Source organism: Rhineura floridana, chromosome 1 (genome assembly GCF_030035675.1).
Source record: "Rhineura floridana isolate rRhiFlo1 chromosome 1, rRhiFlo1.hap2, whole genome shotgun sequence".
NCBI lineage: Eukaryota > Metazoa > Chordata > Lepidosauria > Squamata > Rhineuridae > Rhineura > Rhineura floridana.
In genome coordinates this window covers 271,112,386-271,133,316 of record NC_084480.1, presented here as the reverse complement: position 1 = coordinate 271,133,316, position 20,931 = coordinate 271,112,386, and the positions used below count along the sequence as shown (strand labels likewise).

Here is a 20,931-nt window from a genome sequence, read left to right as displayed (position 1 = left end):
TTGTGTGTGTGTATTGGAATCCTGCAGGCGACAGCCAGCCAGACACACAGAAGAGGACACGTGAGCTCTAGTTACTTTTTTCTTTTAACTCCCAAGATGCTGTATTTGTAAACAAACCTCCCGGAATGTACTCTCCGCCCTGTGCGAAGCAGTGACTGATTCAGCCTGCCCTGTAATGTCAGAAATAAGTGCAGAAGAAGCTCCATTCAGTGTGTTCCCCAGGCTTCGCCTGAACACGGAGCACAGCTTGTTTTCACATAAATTCTGTGTGTGCCTCACTCCCTTGTTCATACACATATTGCATTGTTGGACCAAGTGACTGTCTTCCACAGTTTGAAAACCTTAGTGGTAGATTACCTTAATGAATCATACATTGGACTTGCCCTTGAAAGATGTATGCTTCCCCTGCTGTAGAATGCAGTGGCCCATTTCCTGGCTGCATTTGCCCTGGTTCAGCCGATATAAGTTGGTCCCAGTGCAAACCAAATCAATCGTTAAGCTCAGAATAAAAGATATGGATGTGCAAGAGTAACCTCATCTTCTAATGGCCATGTTCACTATGTTCACTGGGCCTGACTTGGTTTGCCTCTAACAAATGTGTACCACATCTATATTTTCTAACAATACCCAAGTACAGAAGAACGGTTTTGTTGGCACATTTTACCCTCCAAAATCCTAGATGGCAGATTTGGTAAAGTTCCCTTCAAGGATAGGCATTCTCATTGTAATCATTTAGAGCTTGAAACAGACTTTCATGTGTTTGTTTACTGTAGATTCCATCAAGGGGTTAGAGAACGTATAACTAACCCCTCTATGGAGCAGTTTCCTGGTTGATCCTTAGATCCTTTTGATTATCTTCCTTGAAAGGTCTAATGAATCCATTACTAAACAGGTGATAATATATCTGAGTGTTGTAATAGACCTGCTATGATTGCTAGTGCTTACCTTGTCACCTTTGTTCTTTTGAGGTTGTGATTGCTACCAAACCATGGTTTGCAAATTGAGAGCAATGCTCAGCCATGTGTTCTCTGTGTCAAGCTCTCCTCTCTAGAACAAATTCCCCCATTGCCTTTCCTTTTTGATATTAACCATGAATTTACATGTGCACTAACAGTAATCAAATTCCCCTTATAACCATGGTCTGGAAACCGACTTTAAACCATGTTTTCACATTTTGGTGTACACAGGAACTAGGGTTAGCATAAGTATACATGTAATTCTAACCCTAGTAAATGCCAACAAGGGAACAGAGTGGTGAATTTTCTGGAGAGATGAAGAATGTGACCAGCTCCCAAACTTCAAACCAGCCTTTGTCAACCTGGTGTCTTCCAGATGTTTTGTACTACAACTCCCATCAGCTGTAGCCTGCAACCCTAAATGTGTGTGTCTGTGCATGCCCACCTCTTCACTTATGTGCTATCTTGTCAGATCAGATTTGACTGAGTTACTATTGTATTTGAAATTGATGAACAAGCAGAAAAGCATTCTCAGTTGCTTTTGTTTCATTTGGTAAGCTTCTATCCCACCTTCTTTTATGTGGCACTCAAGGCAGTATTGTTGTCAGGAGATCTCCAATACTCTCACCACACCCAGACTAGTTAGCTTCAGCAAGGTGATTGCATTATGTGCCCTTTAACATGTATTTCTAAAGCTTTAGAGACTGAGTAGGTTAGAAATGAAAATAAATGGATATATTAGTTTTCAAAGGCCAGGGTTTTAAAGATCAGATCTATTCCTGTTTACCAGTAGGTACAGGGTATATTCTGCTGGAAAAGGAAAAAATACCAAGCAAAAAATATATTTTGTATTGTGCTGGTGATGAAAAAAACCTCTGACATCAGTTGGCTAAGCTTGTGTGAGGGCCTGGAATGTTTGTATATACAGTAGGGCTCCACTGATACGATGGGTTACGTTCCAGACCCTCGCTGAAAAGTGAGACCCGCCGAAAAGTGAAACCCGCCAAAAAGCAGAACTCTGTCAATAAAACGGTGCCCGACATTCAAAAAACACTGTAAAAGTGGAACAAACGCCTTATGAGTGGGGCCTTACTCTAATTACTCTAATTGAGAGCCACCGTATTAGTGGATCGCCGAAAAGTGGGGCCCTACTCTACTCTCTCAAGTGCCCAAAAGCAAAGCAATTTGGCTTCTGTGATAAAAGGAAAAGTAGACTGGCTCAGGGACAAGATGAATTTCGTGGGGTGTGCCTGAGGACTAGGAAGAAGTCCCAGGAGATAGAATGGTGAAGGGGCAAAGAAGCTGAAGGAATCCCACATATCTATTTGAATTAATCAGCCTATACTTTGGTTACAGGTATCTCATCCAGTTTTAGTTTTATTGGATTAAATGATAAGAGCGCATTAATATTGCTTATCTGTTTTACTGTCTGAACTGATTATCTATGATAGTAATAGTAATTAGTAATTTTTAATAGTTTTTTTTTAAAGTTGATCTATTAAATAGTGATACATGAGAATTAATGAGGACAGTGAGGTAATGTGGAACACATGTCAATCACAGATATTTTGTGACAAAAAGTTGTGAAATATTTTGTTAATCAGAGTTTTGAACATCTGCAGTAAGTGTATGTATGTAAGAGGGAGACAGAAAGAGAATGCATGGGGAGGTTTTTGCCACTATCAGGTTTAGTTTTCTGTTTGTTAAACTGTCAAAGGATACATCAGTTTGATCAGTTGTATTTTTATTAACCATAATCTCCTTCTTGACCTCTGACCTATCCACCCAGCTACCTGTTTTGATGCCATTGGTTGAGCATTCAGAGATGTCATGCCCCCATGACGGACATCATTTTAGCCCAATACCAAGAATCTCTCCTCTTTAAATACTGCCTACATGCAATAAATCTTTTGAACACCCTTGCTCATGCAAATCAGTCTGGTAGTTCCAAAGCCTTTCAGTGAAAACAGATTAGCTATAATCATATGTACACTTACCTGGGAGTCCCATTGAACTCGGGGTTTATTTCTGTGTAAAGATGTATAGGATTTCACTGATGGACAAAAAAAGGACACTTTTTGCTTAGTTGAAGGAAATGACAGTGGCCTACCTCACATGGTTATGATAAATTATGTATTAAGAAAGAAATCTGCTATTCATGAAATCAATAAAAGAACCTTGTTACATTCCTGGCAACTAAATGTTTATTTCAATGCACACACTTTGCATTTTTTAAAGATATGTTGAGGCTAAGGCTTTGTGAAAGAAAGTTCCAAACCAGGGAGAAGCCACAAAGGAGCTCTCACATGGAAGGTGCCCCCAAGAGTGCATTCAGCTGATGAAAAGTGTCAGAGCTTCATGTAGGAAAGACATGTCTATTGCAGATACCCAATACTGACATTTAAACAAAAAAATGAAGAATTTTTTTAACAATTCAGATGGGTTGCTGGTCATATGCATGGTTTTCCTTAGGGATGGCACAAAATAATAATAATTTTTTGATGTGTTTCCCCCCTTTAGTAAAAATCAACAGCACAAGTCAAGATGCTGACCGCACCAAACCATTCAGGACCTCCCCTGTCCCCAGGAATGCTAACCGCTTCGGTAACAGCAAGTACAGTGATTCTTCAGCCCTCAATGAATGGATCCATTCCAGAATCAGCTGCTGATTGTATTAATTCTCCAGGTGGTCAGGTGGATTTTATGCCTTCTAGCAACTCAAAAGGTAAGGTGCTGATTTATATTTTCTTTTTGTGTTATCAGTTTTAGGATTTTTGGAATGCGTGATTCGCAAAGAGCACAGAACGAAAGAACAGCTAAAACACCATTAGTGCAGTTTCTCTACTTTCACTGAATTTAGCTTAATGTGGTGGTGGTGGTGGTGGGAGGTTTTGCGGTATAGAAATCCCGAAAAGAACTCACTTCTTCCAGCCTGACTGTACCTTTTGTTGAAATATTTTGAACTGCAGGAAGTGATCCAAGTGCATTTTCTATACTAGAACAAAATGTCTAAGATTTTTCTGCTGTTGTTTTGGCAGCAGGTGGTATTTCTTTTGTAGCTTTGTCAGTAAACCATGCTTCCTGTCCTTATAAAATGAAAGGTTGGCCCCAAAAGTAAACCTGCAATGAGAATAAACATGAAGAAAATAAATTATAGGAGGAACAACATTTAAGAAAATCCTATGCCAGCCAGTTTAGGAAGCACAGATAAAAAGGATTAGAACAGAAGAAATGCTAACAATTAACAAGATCAATAGCTTGGGTCTAGACTTGCCTGTCTGCAAGAGAAAAGGAGGAATCTGTGAAAATTGCCTCTCCTTGCTCCCCTCTCCCTTTTTACCAGAGAAATGAAATGTAGGAATGAAAGTTCCATGAGCAGAACTTTGCTCACATCAAGCACACAGTGGGTTCAAGAAATGATAGTCTGCTCTAAAACATGTTTTCATTTTCAGGACTACTCATAAAAATAGACAACTTACATTTAAGGAATTTCAGCAACATATATTTAAAAATGCATATGGTTGAAGTAAAAATAAAATACATAGAAGATCCTCACTTTTAGAATGTTTTCAGCCACATTCAGTCCTTTCTCCAATTTGGTGTCTGAGTATTAGCTACATTTTTTTGTTTCTTTTTTTATAAATGTTACTATTTTTGCAGTGTGATTAAGATTGTGTTTCTATACTAAAAAGTTTGTCTGATTTTTATTTACTGTTCCTTTCCAAGATAACATGGCAAACCCCAAAGAGAAGACTCCGATGTGTCTGGTAAATGAGTTAGCCCGTTTCAATAGAATTCAGCCTCTGTATAAGCTTCTAAATGAACGAGGACCTGCTCATGCCAAGGTAACTTCATAGACTTTCAGTGTATCTGCCATTTCTTACTATTTGAACAGATTATTAGCAGAGTATTCCCTGCTGAAGTTATATTTCTGCGGTTATGTAACTTTTGATTTGACCCTAAATATATGTATTCTACCTTTCCTACATATATAAACCACCACACAGCCTGCTTTTTAGAAATCTCTAAAACAAAATAACCTACACGCCAGACCTTAATTTTAACTCAGCTTGGGTGCTTTCTTTCTCTGTCTCTCTCTTTATCTCTCTCTCACTCTATTTGTACTGGGGAAAAGAAAGAACTCAGATTCACTGGAGGTAGATACGTAACTATAGGATGGGACCATACCTGAGGTATTTATTTTCTAAGCTAAACTAAAGCATGTGTGTGAAGCAACTCAACTAAATCAAGATACAAAATCATATATTATCACTTCATCTAAGAAAATAAAAGTTAAGAAATAAAAGTTAGGAAATGAACCAGCTCAAAGTGCAGTCCTCTGGCTTCGTTGTGTGGAGTATAATTGCTTCTACATTGCTGAAAATGTGTGTGTGTGTATTTGTGTATCACTTGGATTCAGAGTAGGTGTGGGGGAGAAATCCACTTCAGTTGAACACAAGCACAGATTCCACCACAGTTCGCACATTCACCTTGTGCAAAGACCAAGTGCCTTTCATGCACATGCCAGTAGCTTTCGCTGATACAGATTTCACTGATACATGGGAACAGAAATGAAAAATACAAGAAAATATCCAAAAGTAGATTTTTTTTTAAAAAAGGCTCAGTTTTGGCTAGACAGTTTCATGAAATACATAATAGCGGGGGGGGGGGATGAAATTGAAGCATTTGTAAAAACCTGGACTGTCTGCACTGTACATTCTGCCCCACTTGTGGCCGTGTACCAACATTCTTCATTTGTACATTCTGCCCCATCCGTGGCCGTGTACTTAGCCATCTGCCAGTGCATTCTGCCCCACTTGTGTGCCATGTACTGAGCCTTTCCGGGTCTGTGCATTCTGCCCCATCCGTGGCCGTGTACTGAAACCCATAGAAAATATAAGATGGTGGAACAGCCAAAGACGACTCAGACAGCCAAGCCGCAACCACCTAAGGCGGCTAAGCATAAGCGGTTGCCAAAACAAAGCATCTCACCAGCCACAGTAATACCAAACGCCCATGCTACGTCTCCGCTGCGGCTCCCAATCGAGCAGCCCAGGAACAGTTAACGACTCTCTTTCACTCTCCCACTGCTTCCTCTGAGGAGGAGGATTTTCCCGGGTTTCCCGAACAGCCAGCTATCACCCAGCCTCCTCCCATATTAACTCCCAGGCTTTATCCAACGTCACAGCCTGCTGGGCTGCCTCCACAAACGCAACCATCTGCTTCACCGGGGCTGCAGCTGTCTCATGAGTTCCTATCACAACTTCAGGGCATGCTGTCATTTTTTACCCAAACACAGCCACCACCACAAGTCCCCGCCATGCCTCAGCACAGTATGGACCACTATGCAGGCAATGAGGCAAATCCATCATGCTCCCCAAATCCGTTTGATGTTGCCAGAGGCAGATTCATTGATGATGTTTCCTGTGAGGAGGAGTCACCTTTTGCTGTGCAAGCTGAAGGAGACGAATGGAGTGACCATTCTGAACATGAGGAGGATACATCTTATCGTCTGTTTGATGCCTCAGATTATCAGCCTCTTGCGCACCGAATAGTGAACACTCTTGGTCTACAAGACACACAACCAGCAGCTACCGCTCCCGCTATTAAAGGGGCCAGGGTTTTGAAATCACCATCGCCAACTGAGCACTACCTCCCTGTGCCAGATCCCATCGCAAAACTGGCCAAGGACAAATGGACCCATCCATTGCAAAATCACCATTTCAACGCGCTTGCGGACAGACTTTATTCTCTGGCTCTGGACTTTGCCAACAGACTGACCGTCCCTGGCATTGACGAGCCGATTGCCAGCTTAGTTTCTCGATCCCTTTTGCCGAGGGAAGGAGAATCCAACCTGAAGGATGCCACTGAGTGGAGGCTGGACTTTGCTTTGCGCAAGACTCATGAGGCCACTGCCTTCTCCATGCGAGCTTCTGCATCGGCTTCCATCTTTTCTAGGGCAGCAATGATGTGGTTAGATGACCACTTGGAGGATACCAATCCTGATCCAGTATTTCTGCAGAGGTCACTGATAAATTTGCACAAGACAGCGGCCTTTGTGGTTGATGCCACCTTGGACGCTAATCAACTGGGAGCACGAGCTATGGCAGCCCAAGTAGTCGCTCGAAGGACCCTCTGGCTTTGTCACTGGCAAGCTGACTCTACAGCCAGAGTTAACTTATCAAGGGCACCTTATTCCGGATCCTTACTCTTCGGCGAGGAAGCCCTAAAGGCAGTCCTTGTTGACCCCAAGGATGCTCGAAAGCCGGTTTTGGCCACTGCCAAGAACTTTGACCACAAGCCATTCAGGCGTTTCTCCACGTACCGCCCGACCCAGCCCTTTCGAGGAACGCGGCCCGGGGGACGAGGCCGCGATTTCCGGACATATGATTTTCGCCCCTCCAGAGGAGGCTGGAACAGGCGTTTCACAGGCAGAGGTCAGTACCAGGGGCGCAGAGGTTCCTCAACTGCCTCATATAGGGGAGGGTCTCGCCAGCACAAGCAGTACTGATGCGATACCGATTGGAGGTAGACTCCTGCAGTTTGGAGACCATTGGCTGCGTCTGACTCAGATCCATTGGATCAGAGATCTTTTTTGTTTTGACTATGCATTGGAATTTTGGGCAACCCCTCCAGACAGATTTCATCCCTCACCTTGCCCCAGGACAGCAGATAGGCACTGCATTATGCAGACAGCCATACATCACCTCTTGGACATAGCGGCGATAGAGCCAGTCCCTACATCAGAGAGGTCGGAAGGGGTGTACTCCCTCCTGTTTGCTGTGCCCAAACGAGATCTGTCATGGAGGGCGGTATTGGACCTCAAGTTCATTAACCGTTTTGTAAAGTACCGCAGGTTCGAAATGGAATCCCTACACTCCATCACAGAAAGCCTGGAAGAAGGAGACTTCCTGGCCTCTATCGACCTTAAGGAAGCATATCTCCATGTGCCTATTTGCATACCCACAGGAAATTCCTACGTTTTGCTTTTGGCAGCCAACATTTTCAATATCGAGCAATGCCGTTCGGTCTCTCGTCTGCCCCAAGAGTATTTACCAAGGTGCTACTCATACTAGTGGCCTACCTCCGGCTTCAAGGGGTGCACATCTACCCTTATTTGACAATCTTTTAATACGGGCAAGTTCGAGGGTGTTGGCCCATCAACATCTAACGCTCACGGTCCATGTTTTGCAGACATACGGGTGGTTGGTCAATTTCAAAAAAAGCCATCTGCAACCGACCCAATGCCTACAACGTCTAGGGGCGATGTTAGACACCCAGCAGGCAATGGTGTTCCTGTCTCCAGACCGCGTATCTGCTATCACAGCCATCACAAGATCTCTGTTGCACCAAGCGACCGCAGATGTCATGCTTCTGGCCAGGGCTCTCGGAATGTTGGTTTCCACCATCCATATTGTGCCATGGGCTCGAGCACATACTCGCCCTCTTCAATGGGCTTTGCTGCCATTTCAGCAGGACATCGCCAACTCGACTCATCGAGCAATTCCCCTGAGCTCAGCACTATGTCTGTCATTCCGCTGGTGGACCAGGGTTCAACATCTAACCCAGGGCACTCCGTTCAGAGAACCCCGCAGGACTGTCATCACCACAGATGCCAGTCTCGTCGGCTGGGGAGCTCACTGCAACTCTCAGTTCGTTCAGGGGGTTTGGACAGCAGCAGAGCAAACTCAGAGCATCAATTGGCTGGAGCTAAAGGCTGTCCACTTTGCTCTGCTCCATTTTCATTCTCTGTTCCCCTTGGACCATGTTCTCATTCGAACGGACAACACGTGTGCAAAATCACATTTAAACAGACATGGGGGAACGAGGTCCCGTCCTTTGCAGAACCTAGCTTACCTCATCTTCGACTGGGCAGAACAAAATCTACAGTCCTTGAAGGCAGAACATCTCAGAGGAATTTGGAATGTGACAGCGGACTGGCTCAGCAGACAAGAAGTATTTCCAGGAGAATGGAAACTCCATCTGTCCATTTTCCATCTTCTCCAGCGTCGGTTTGGCGTCTTCTCAGTCGACCTGTTTGCTTCCAGCAGCAATTGCCAGCTACCCAGGTACTTCACACGATACCTGGATACGACAGCAGAAGCTGTGGACGCTCTATCACTACCGTGGCCGGATGGCCTGTTGTACGCCTTCCCTCCCATTCCACTGTCAGCCAGAACCTTCAGGAAGGTGCGGCGCGAGAGGGCTCAGCTAGTCCTCATAGCTCCATATTGGCCCTGGCGACCATGGTTCTCGGATCTTCTTGCAATGTCGGTATCGGAACCTTGGACGCTTCCAGTCAGACCAGACCTCCTATCTCAGGGCCCAGTATGCCATCAGGACCCCAAGTGGCTCAACCTAACAGCGTGGCTTTTGAATGGGGACATTTGAGGTTGGCTGGATTGTCTGACGCTGTTATTGACATTATTTTGGCCTCAAGAAGACCATCCACCACCCGTATCTATCAACATACTTGGGTGGCATTTTCCAAGTGGTGTCAGTCCCAACACCTCGATCCGTCCCAGGCCACAATACAACAGGTGCTGCAATACCTTCATAGGGGCCTCATGATGGGACTTAGACCCAACACCTTACGTCGGCATGCGTCCACTCTGTCATCAATTCTCTCAGTATCCTCCACGGGTGCACCTATTGCATCACACCCCTTCATCAAACGTTTTCTAAGGGGAACTGCTCTACGCTCACCGGCTGTAGTTCACCGTTTCCTGTCATGGAGTTTGTCAAAGGTTCTGCAGGCTTTACAATGTCCTCCGTTCGAACCTCTTAGAACTGTGCCTTTACGTCTGCTGTCCTTCAAGGTCCTGTTCCTGATTGCGATCACTTCTGCAAGACGAGTGTCGGAACTGGGCGCATTGTCTTCTGCCCGCCATCTCTGTATCTTCCACAAGGATTCTGTTGTATTGAAGACTGATCCTTCCTTCCGCCCCAAGGTCGACTCAGTTTTCCACTGCAACCAGGACATTGTTTTGCCTTCCTTTTGTCCGAATCCTAATCATCCCCTCGAGAAGGCTTGGCATTCGTTGAATGTTCGGAGGGCTCTCAAGATCTACCTGTCTAGGACCCAGGATATACGACGGACTGAGTCTCTGTTTGTATCCTTTCATCCAAGGTCTATGGGGCATAAAGTAGTTAATTCCACCGTATCCCTCTGGTTGCGTGCATGTATTGCTTTAGTTTATGAGTCCCTTCAGCTACCTGTCCCAGCTAGCATAACAGCTCATTCCACTAGGTTAGCGGCCACTTCGGCTGCTTTTGCTACCAACGCTCCTGTTGCCGATATTTGCAGAGCTGCCGTTTGGTCTATCCCACACTCGTTTATAAGGCATTATAAAATAGACCGTTATGCCTCTGCCGATGCCTCTTTTGGCAGACGAGTGTTGCAACAGGTTCTTAATGAGGATTAGGTTGTGGGTGGTCCCTCCCTGTTATGGGCTGCTTTGGTACATCCCGCTTGATGGCATACCTCCTATGGAAAATGGACCATTGGTCTCACCTGAAGGGTGATTTTCATAGGAGGTATGCCATCACGACCCTCCCAGCGGAGGATACCTAGATATTTTGTTGGGAATGTTATATGCTTGTTACGCTATTTTATTACATTTATCAGTGAAGTCAAGACTGCTATTACTGTTATCTCGCTATTTTAGAGTCATATTATTATGAATGTTGCTATTACGTTATGTTATTGCTGGTAGGCCCGTTGGCCTTTTTTCCTGCATTTTTAGATATTTCTCTTGGACTCGCTGCGAATGAACTGGAGAGTGGGAGGGGCCTGACACCCCTAGTCTTGACTTCAGAAACATTCTTGCCTTCGGACGATAGGTGGAGCTAATACCCGCTTGATGGCATACCTCCTATGAAAATCACCCTTCAGGTGAGATCAATGGTCCATTTTCTTGCATTTATGTTGTTTTACACAGCCCCCCCCAAACACCATAAAAACAAACCTTCAATTAGTATACACAGTAAATAAACTTCAGATCTGATGAATTTCCTCAACACAAAACATTGATCCAAGGAACACATCCTCATAAATCTTCATGATTTTTATATAGGATATCAAAACCAACAACAAATCTGTGAATACATAGGTGACACCATGATTTGATGGTGGTTTTGAAAAGATTCTTGGCAAAAAGTAGGAAGATTCATAAGGATCCATGCCTTGGATCCATATTTTTCTGCCATGGCAGCAGATCCATGTAAAGCATCAGATCCATGATTTTTACAGTTCATTAATGGAAAAATCAAGCAATTTGAAGAGGTTCCAACTTTATATGTGTGTGTGCTTTTTGCTGCCCTTTTCCTGCCACCCTTTTGGTCTCTCTGCTTTTCTGTTCAGCTGTCACCTCTGTGTTCTTTGGATGAAGGGGTCAGTGAGTGGGCTGAGAGGCTTCACAGGTTTCTAGAAAGTGCTCTCTCTCTCTCTCTCTCTCTCTCACGCACGCATGCACGCACGCATGCACGGTAGCTGTTTGGGCCTATAAGAAAAAATCCAATATGCACCACAAGGAGGGGTCTTTCTCCCAAGCACATCTGCACTCTGGTAGTGGGAAATATGGCACCCAAACTGTGCAGCCCACTTTAGTTCTGAAGTTGTTCCAACAGCTGTGCAAAAAGGTGATGGGACAATGTGAATGGAATATGAATGTGCACTAGCTGCTTGTGAACTAGAGGTAGTAACTTATTCAGTGCACAGCTGTGCTTCCTGGGACTGATAAGAGTTAGTCCAAAATCTCTGGTGAGAGCTAGGTTGGGGAAGGCTGAGCTACATGACTGCTTCTGGTCCTGAAAGCAAATGTTGTGCAGGCATGTGCTGATGTTTGGATAGGGGTTTTATGACAACCCAAGGAATACAGTTTGTTCTGTGGATGACATATTTCACAAGGGTTGTTCTAGCTGACATTGACCTTATTTACCTATCTTTGAAGATGTTCACAGTACAGCTGACTCTTGGAGAGCAGACATGGGAAGCCGAAGGAAGCAGTATTAAAAAGGCTCATCATTTTGCTGCTAGCAAAGCTCTGAGTGAAACTACTCTCCCCAAACCAACACCTAGACCACCCAAAAACAATGTTAATAATAATCCAGGTAAGTCACCATTCAACATTCCACAATTTTCAGGAATTCAGCTTGGGTTAGTGTGGCTTCAGCTATGGTTTATAGTATACATCAGTGAAGCTGGAAAACAGGAAATAGCAGAATGATGAAAAACTAACTATCTGTAAACATGAATGTTATCATGTGTATGCATCCTCATTCATTTTATTTGCAATAGCAGGAGCCATTGAGCTTTCATATTTTTGCAAGATTCAGCTTCGAAGGATAAAACTCTAAGCTGTATTAATTTGCTGGAGAAAATTGTGGCAAGAGCAACAACTTTACATAATCAAACTAGGCAAGGAAGAACTTTAAGTGATATATCTGCAAGAGGGTTAAATTCTAGCTTGTCATTCTCCTATATACCCACCTCCAATGCTATGTCAAATGGCACAGGACTTATTGGATATAATATCTTGCTTCATTTTAATGGTGGCCTGGAAATATTTTTTGAAGCTAGTCCTCTGCATGCCATCTTATTGTACATACATTTAAATGTATATACAGACAACATACATTTAAAGATTCATAATCCATAGTTGTGCAATGTTTTTATTAAGACCAACCAAAATGTCACAAAATAGCTTTCGAGAGATTCATATTATCTTTCTTCATATTGTGTGTGACCTACACTCTTCTACAGCAGAAATGGATTATTCTTTAACATTTTATACCTCAACTAAACTTTCAGCCTTTTGTTCAGTTGTCTCTTTTTACATACAATTGTGTGTGTCCACACCATCAAATCACAAGTTTATTTTTTTTAATTCTCACATTAGATTTTCCAGCTAGTCAAAGAGATCAGTCACAGAGTAATTATGGATACATTGGACTGGAGCCATCTTTATAGCATACTGTGAGGCACTCCTCCAATCCCTAAAATACATTGAGTCTCAGGCTCATACACTTGCCCCTTTATTACCTTTCCTCTAATGCGGCTACAAGGAGACCAGCAACTTACATTTTCATTTCAATTAAGCACAGTTTAGCTTATTGCCCAAACCTAGACAGACTATAACTAATCTTAACTATGACTAGTTGAAACAACCTGCTTCATAACTATGCCTTGGAATTTGCTTGTTTCTGCTAACCATAGTCTGTCCAGGTTCAGCAAGCTGCGGTTAATCTAAAACAATTAACTTAAAACGAAAGTGCAGTTACACTGGAATAGTAGGTGGAGTATTTGTGCCATAAGCTCATTCTTAAAATGCTACGCTGCTACAATCAAATTTACACTCTCCATTCTCAATTTCACTTTACAAATACAACCCAGTGTAAAGCAAAAGTTAGGATGGGGAGTGTAAATTTGATTGCACTAGTGGCACTAAAGAAGGAAGTGCTTAATCCTTTCTTAAAAAATCATATGTGCAGTGATTTTAAAAGGGAGAAGAGCTGTAGCTAAGAGGCAGAAAGAAAAGCCCTGTTTCATTCCCTGATGCTTCCAGTTAAAAGAATCTCATATAGTAGCGTTCAGAAAAATAATCTGCCTAAGGTCTTGATGAACCACTGCCATTCAGAGTTGACAATATTGGGTTCGATGGGCCAGTGTTCTATCTCAGTATAAGGTACTTTCACATGACATGTTTGCAAACAATGCCAATCTGTTATACATTAATATAGCTGGTTTTCCTGGCTTGCTAAACATTCTTTGTCATTAAATGGAGATTGTAAACACCATTCAAAGAAATCCATTTACAAAGCAATTCAAAGGTCTTCAAACCTCAATGTCACTTTTGCCTGAGAAAGAAATGAGTCTTGCATAAGATAACTATCCATGTAGTATTTTTTTCCAAGACACATGTAGGAACATCAGATAGAGATATTCCAGTGTCACATGAAGCTTTTTACTTATATGCAAAGGATGCAGTCAGTTGTACATTTTACACTGTTTGGCCAGCAGAGGGCTGTAGAATCTGTGATTCAAAATCAGAGTTGCTGAATTATGAAAAGAGGGACATCAGATTTACGATACCACTTTTCTGAAAGCAAACCAGTCTTGACTTCAGTTCCATGTTTGTGGAAATAACCCCAGTTAATGTAGCTGTTAACAGAAAAGCACTGCTATTAACCACTTTCTGTTGATGTATTAAGACCACAATAGGGCAAAACACCTTTAGAACCAACTGAAATGCCACACGTTTATGTTTTATTTTAATACACTTTTACTTCCATAACAGTTTTATACTGATTTATTAAAGTAATGCTTGAGATTGTTCACAGGTGGACAAGCGGAGTTCTGAATGTAGAATTTCCTTCAGAATGTAGGTTACTACATTCTGAGATGTAGTTTGCTACATATTGGGAGGGCCTCTCCCGATATACGGTAGTCCATCCCTTGAGATTGGCAGGGGAGGCCTCGCTATTGGGCCCACCAACAAGTGTGCGTTGATGTAAGACAGGGTCTTCTCTGCAGTGGCATCCCAGCTGTGGAACTTGTTCCTTCTGGAAGTATGATTGTCCCCCTCAGTAGCTACCTTTCAATGTCAGCTCAAGGCATATTTATTCTTTCAGTAGACAATGGAGAGAGCAATGCCATTTGTTAATGTTAGTTATTATTGAAATAGGTGATGTATTTTCTTATGTATAATGTTATAGTGATAGTTTTACATTGTTAAAAGTTTTATTTTTATTGTATGATGTATTTATGTAATCGATTTGTAATCCAATTTTGGATTTAGATGGATGAAGGATAGTTTAAAATGAAAATAGTAACAATAACATTCCTTATTAATAACAATTTTGTTTTATCTATACCAAATTGGTTATACTGTGCAAATTACAAAGATAAAAAGTTGTGAGGAATATCACAACTGGTCTGATATAGTTTATATTTTTGTCTTTCCAGTGTTAGTTATCCTAAATACAGGGTAGCTTCACAATACACATCGAAGGCCATTCAGCAAGGGAACTGATGTGAAACCTGTTTGTGAGATTTTATTGCATTTCATTGTTTATTCCTTCTGCAAGCTGTTTTTGGTGCTAGTTGTGCAGAAAATGCAAGAATTTTAGAAATGAGATACGTTTTATTTATTCAGAATATTTATAAGCTGTTTTTATGAGTAAATCTGACAGCTTACACAATAACAGATAAAGATACAATTTCCAACTATAATAAAATAGAATAAAATACAAAAACCTCTGTAAAACTCACAAATGTTTATAAAACCAGTAGCAATAAACTTCCAGCCCAAAAAATAAAAAAAAACTTTTTTTCACAAAACCATCAGCCAGAAGGAACTTAACAGCAGCACAGAAAATTATTTATGAATTATTTATGAATAAGCCAATGAAAATCAGTGAATTTTCAAGGACAAAGAAAGCCATCATGCCCACCAACATAGTGGTGGGCAAATGAGAAGAGTCTTTGTTGTTGATCTTAACATGCAGGCAGTTTGGCATTGGTGCAGGTGTCCTTCAGATAACTCTGACCCAAACCGTTTAAGGCTTCAAGAGTTAAAACCTGTAGGTTGGAAGTATAACAGTGCAGCTGGTTCAATAATAGTGTCACTTTGTCTGACCACTTAGCCCCCAGCAGGACTTAGGCATCCACATTTTGAACCAGATGACATTTCTGAAAACTCTTTAAAGGCAGCCTTACGTAGAGGACAGTGCAACCATCAGGCATGGATGTGACAAGGATATTGATTTCTGTGGCCAGGTCTGACCGCTCCAGATGGATCTGCAACCAAAGCTGGTGAAACACAATGTTAGCCACTGCCACTACCTGATCTTCTTCAGTTAGCACAGATTCCAAAAGCACTCCCAAAGTGCACACTTGATCTTTCAGATGGAGTGCAACCTCATCTGAGACGAGTTCTGCAGCAGGTGATCTTCCCACCCATCAATCCTACATGTACATAAATACTACATGAAAGTGCTGTTCAGTGTCGTGTGAAGCCCCCAAAAGTTTTGTACTTATATAAGGAAAAACATGTTTATTAAGATTCAGAAAACTGAAGGCCTTCTGAAGGAAGCCACCTGCCCCTTTCACTAGCAGTTGTATACCCAGAGGCAAAAGGCACGGTAGAGTAGAGGTGGGGAATTAGGCCAGCGAGGCCTCTCCATTTTTTCAGTCTATTTCAGTCAAATCATGGCCATGTGTCCTACACCTATCACATATTTAGCATAGGTCTTTGCTGATCACTGGAGTTTGCAAAGTACAGGGCAGTGCCTTTGCTCACATGGTTTGATTTCAAATTGATTTAGATTTCACATGGCCAAAAACGGGTCATTGTGATGATGTCTTTGTGATGCCAGCTGATTGACAGATGGGCGGCTCTGTCCACCTGTCAAACTAGGCCTGCCTGGGGGCGGGGGGAATCAGGATGCAGTTTTTCTATCCCTGCAGCAGAGGGACTTACATTTGTGGTGAGAACTTGGCAGGAGGCCAGTTGTGTGTGTGTGTGTAAAGGATGGGGTTAGGGTTCTCAAAAGTAGGCAGTTAGAAAAGCTAGTTGCTGACTACAGTGTGATGTATGAATGGCCATGTGAATGCACATGCCTCAGGAAAGCAATTCAGACTTGCTTTTCTAGCACCTGTATTGGGACCAAAATATGACTGACCTGTCTTACTTTATCTTTTATATTTTCATGCACAGTTAAGATCTTCCATGTAGGAAAAAGATACCGTTATCTGGGTCCTGCTTAGCAACAGTGTATTAAATTGCAAAGAAAATGCACGATACAGCTCTCAGGCCACATTTTCTTCCACAGCCTCAATAAAGTATCTGGTATCTGTATAGAGGACAGGCAGGCTATACATATTTTAATAAATAAAATAAAAATGAATAAAATCAACAGGACAGTCTCCATATTTGAGATAGCCTCTGTGGACTCTTGTAGTCAAATCTAGGTCTGCATTTTAAGTTAGTTCTGCTTTCTGACCACTAATAGCTTACAGCTGCAAAAGTTGAAAATGGAAGCAATGTTCATCGTTGTATTTCTAATGCAGTTCTTGCTGGATATGTGTTCTTATTTTTGACAGGCAGTATTACCCCAACAGTGGAATTGAATGGTCTTGCTATGAAACGAGGAGAGCCCGCCATCTATAGGCCATTAGATCAAAAGCCAATCCCAAACTACAGAGCAAATTATAACTTTCGAGGCATGTACAATCAGAGGTTTGTGTGTTTTCAAGTGTTTCTTTAATTGTTCTAGTTTTGACTGCCCTTCAGAAAGTAAACCCGGGGCAGATTTTTAGCTTTTTGTTTCTATGTGTTGCTTTTCATTACTTGATAGCTTATCTCCTTCAAGTGTGCTTTGGATTCTGGAATTTCCCTTTCCTTCTGGATGAGATTGAGAAGCTGCATCTGGAAAGTTAGCAGGAAATGGAACTGTTCGTCCATCCCAGTAGATATTTATGGCATTCTTCAGTTTGCAGATGTTGTTACTCGATAGCATTTGGCTTGTTAATACTCCCCCCCCCACGTAATTCTGCATTTTACAAACCTCCCGTTTAAGACATTCCTAAGAATGGATGTGATCTCCCAACAGCTGTTATGTGAGAATAGCAAAGCTTTCCTTTTCAAGCTCGTCTCTGCATTCAAAGAATGACAGTGCAATCTTACATATGCCTACCCAGAAGTAAGTCTCACTGATTTCAATGGGGTTTTCTTCCAGGTACATGTATATAGGATTATCGCTCAACCATCTCAGAAGCTTGTGAAAGTGAACTGTAGGGACAACTTTGGCAATAGGGAATCCTAGAACATCCTTATTCCATCTGGGAACATTCCCCCATCCCCTTTAGAGACAGCTTGTGTTTTCTAAACATTTTGAGCCAGTTAGGCATTGCTAACATCAGTATGGTTTTGTAACCTGGTCATCTAAGGGCATGCAGTTGTTAGCCCACGCTGTATCCTTTTTCTGCCTTCGCCCACCAGTAGTTCATTGACCTAGAAGAATTAAAGGCTATCTGCATATTAGTAGTGCAAAAGAGATTTCCCATACAGTGGTCCAAGGGCACAGTCTGAGGACAGATGCTGCTGCCACTTGCTAAGTGAAGCAGGTCTGGGTCTGGTAAATTCCTAGATGGGAGACCACCTGGGAACTCCATGTGCATTGTCTTGAGTTCCGTGATAGAAGAAAGGTGGGAAATAGATGTCCTAAATAAATCACAGTGGCATGGGAACCAATTTAAGATATTTTAAAATTAATCATCTACCATTAATATAAATTTAAATACATTTGCAGATGGCCAAAATTGCAAGACGGGTGCCTTTGGAGCTATTGGAGGAAATTCATATATATATAAGGGCACCTACCCTTTGAAATTCCCTCCCCTTGAATATTAGACAGACGCCATCTCTGTGGTCTTTTCGGTGTCTACTGAAGACCTTCCTCTTTCAACAAGCCTTTTAAGTAGAGTCCTTATCCCAGTCTGTGTCTGTGTTGAAATTGCTTTTTAATGCATTTTAAAGCTTTTTTAAAAAGATATTTTTAAAGATGTTTCAATTTAATATGTGTTTAAGGATGTTTTATTTTAATATATTTTAAAGTCTGTTTTTATGAGGTTTTAGTATATTTTTAGTGCTTCTGTTTGCCAACCTGGGAGGAAGGGTGGGATATTGTTGTTGTTGTTGTTAATAGTAACAATAATAAACAAAAATGACTACTTATTGTTAGAATAGCATTTTTGTTTTGATTCCTTATTAAAATACTACTCCAGAACCAAAAGATCCCCTGAAAAATAAAATGAAATAAAACAAACAAATGTGCACTGGACTCTCACCTGTATCCCCCCACATCTTCATCAAGTAAAGCATTAGCTGATTAAGCTGTTAATTAGGGCTGCAGTCCTAACCCATGGCTGGTAGAGGCAGGGCTAGATGGAACAGTGCAGCCAGTGACACATCCACAGTCCTACTACTTGTACTGACCAGGGCAGAAGAAGGGAGCGGGAAAAATGCCCTGTGCTAGCTCCCACCCTGGCACACCAAAGAGACCTGGATCAGGCCCTCTGCTGTCACATGATAGCAACACAAGAGCCACTGGAGCCTGAGGCAACACACCCTGCCCCTAAATGCCCCATTTGGGGGGTGGTTCCACTGGCTGCCACTGGTAGCTTCCACTGCCCACTGTTTGGGCACTACCACTCCATCCAGACTCCTTCCAGCACGGCAGAATCCATGTGGTTTGGATTGCTCTGTAAATGAACCAAATTGTACAGCTTTATTAAGTACATAATGTTACTCTTCTAGCATAGCAAATTGTTTCATATGCTCTTAGTTCATTTAGAGTGGAAAAGGTCAGGTTCTGTGCAAATAGTCGAGATGGATTTGAAGTGCATTCCTCCTTCCATTTTTCTCTCCCAGTGCCTTATCCTCATGCACCTTTGAATGCATTAGCCTTTTCCTGGCTGATGTTTCTAATCATAGCCAACTTGTGACTCACCTGGTCAACTGGCCTGCCAGGGATGGGAAGTCAAGCTAATGTTTGAAGAGGGGTATCAGGCTGCCTTTGCAGGCTGTCACTCAAGGAGTGGAGCCACATGAGTCTGTTTTTTGCGGGAAGGAGGGGGAGAGCAGAAAGGCAAGATAGAAATGTCATTAAAACATATAAAACAAATGTTTGATGTGGAATGTTCTTGGCAGGGGTGTTTCAGAATGGTCAGATTTGGATTCCTGAAGAAAGTGGTACAGAATAAATTGGAAAGGCTGCAATCCTAAGACTTACAAAATTATCCTGCAGCATATAGCTTGGTTTCCTTGCTGAAGGCATTTGGAGATAATTGCCCTGTAGGGATGTCTTTGCAGTGAGAGCCTGCTCTCTGAACCTATCGTCTGTGGTCTGGTGTGATAGTCTTGCACTTGGACTCCAGTGAGGGGTGGGGAGGACTGAATTTCAGCCCTGTCCAATTCTGTCATTCTGTGGTAAATAGTCTGTTCAAATAAAAAGCAGGGATGGAGTAGGAAAGCTGTCACTATTTGGACTCCACCAGCCAACAGAAGTGGAGAAAAATAATAATTGTCCCCTGTTGGGGTGGGACTTTGGGCTTCATTCAGTCCTTAACAACCTATTAGTTTCTTCAGTTTTTTTGGAAGTGGACTCAGTTATGAGAGTGCAAAACTCAGGAATCAGTCAGAGCTAGTATCCAACTTTTATAATGGAGGTATGCTTTGAAGTATGACCAGATCTATGATCCTGCTTTTAAAAACAGCAACAAAAGACCTTTTTATTTTGTCTTAGACTAATAAATGGTGTGTTTCTCAGGAGACTAACTACAGGACAATCTATACATTACACACAAACTGCATGTAAGGAAAACCTAACAGCCTTTTTGTAAATCAAAAGCAAGGATGCTGTGATTTTGAGCAAAGGGATGAGTGTATGCATGTATGCACATAACCCTTTATCTGCTTTGGGTTAAAATATACAAGTATTCTTTTTGGGGGGGGGCAGAGGCAGCTTGGGGTCATTTTGAGAAGGGAAAACTACTGGGGATTTAGCCCTGTTGCTACCCCTGCCCAAAGTAACAGCCATATGAAGCTACTTTTCATTAAACACAAAATAGACAGACGAACCATGGAGTTTCATTACATGCATTTGCATGTCTGTACAGTTTACTCCTTAGGATGGAAAGTCAATTGTGTTAGCAGCTACATGGAGAGACAGTTGTCTATAGTTTCTGACCACACAGTAAGCCCAGTGTTACCTGTTTCCCTGTATATATGAGAGGCTGAGAGATTTTTTATTATCTACTGAAATGGACGAAGGCTGCAGAAAGTAGCCTACTTTCCGGTCATGCATTTATATGCAGTAAAATTGGAAGTACCTGCCAAACGGTTCCTCATTATTTCTTTTCACAGTATCCCTAGCTGCAAGGAAATCCCTGGGAAATGCTACCTGTGCTCTT

The 20,931-nt window shown here is 42.2% G+C and overlaps 1 protein-coding gene across 7 annotated transcripts in view; it reads left to right on the top strand.

The window, feature by feature from the left end:
- The window catches only part of STAU2 (staufen double-stranded RNA binding protein 2), a 248,775-nt gene that overhangs the window by 12,161 nt on the left and 215,683 nt on the right, over positions 1–20,931 (top strand). For 5 of the 7 annotated variants that reach the window (XM_061601438.1, XM_061601391.1, XM_061601448.1 and 2 more), the window contains exons 2-5: positions 3,477–3,681; positions 4,683–4,801; positions 11,909–12,068; positions 17,062–17,197. In XM_061601438.1, coding sequence (XP_061457422.1) covers positions 3,501–3,681; positions 4,683–4,801; positions 11,909–12,068; positions 17,062–17,197 — 596 coding nt within the window. In that variant the 5' untranslated portion in view covers positions 3,477–3,500. Of the gene's footprint in view, positions 1–40; positions 61–1,225; positions 1,380–3,476; positions 3,682–4,682; positions 4,802–11,908; positions 12,069–17,061; positions 17,198–20,931 lie in introns of those variants that run through there. The other 2 variants (XM_061601410.1, XM_061601400.1) reach the window with 2 other exon arrangements.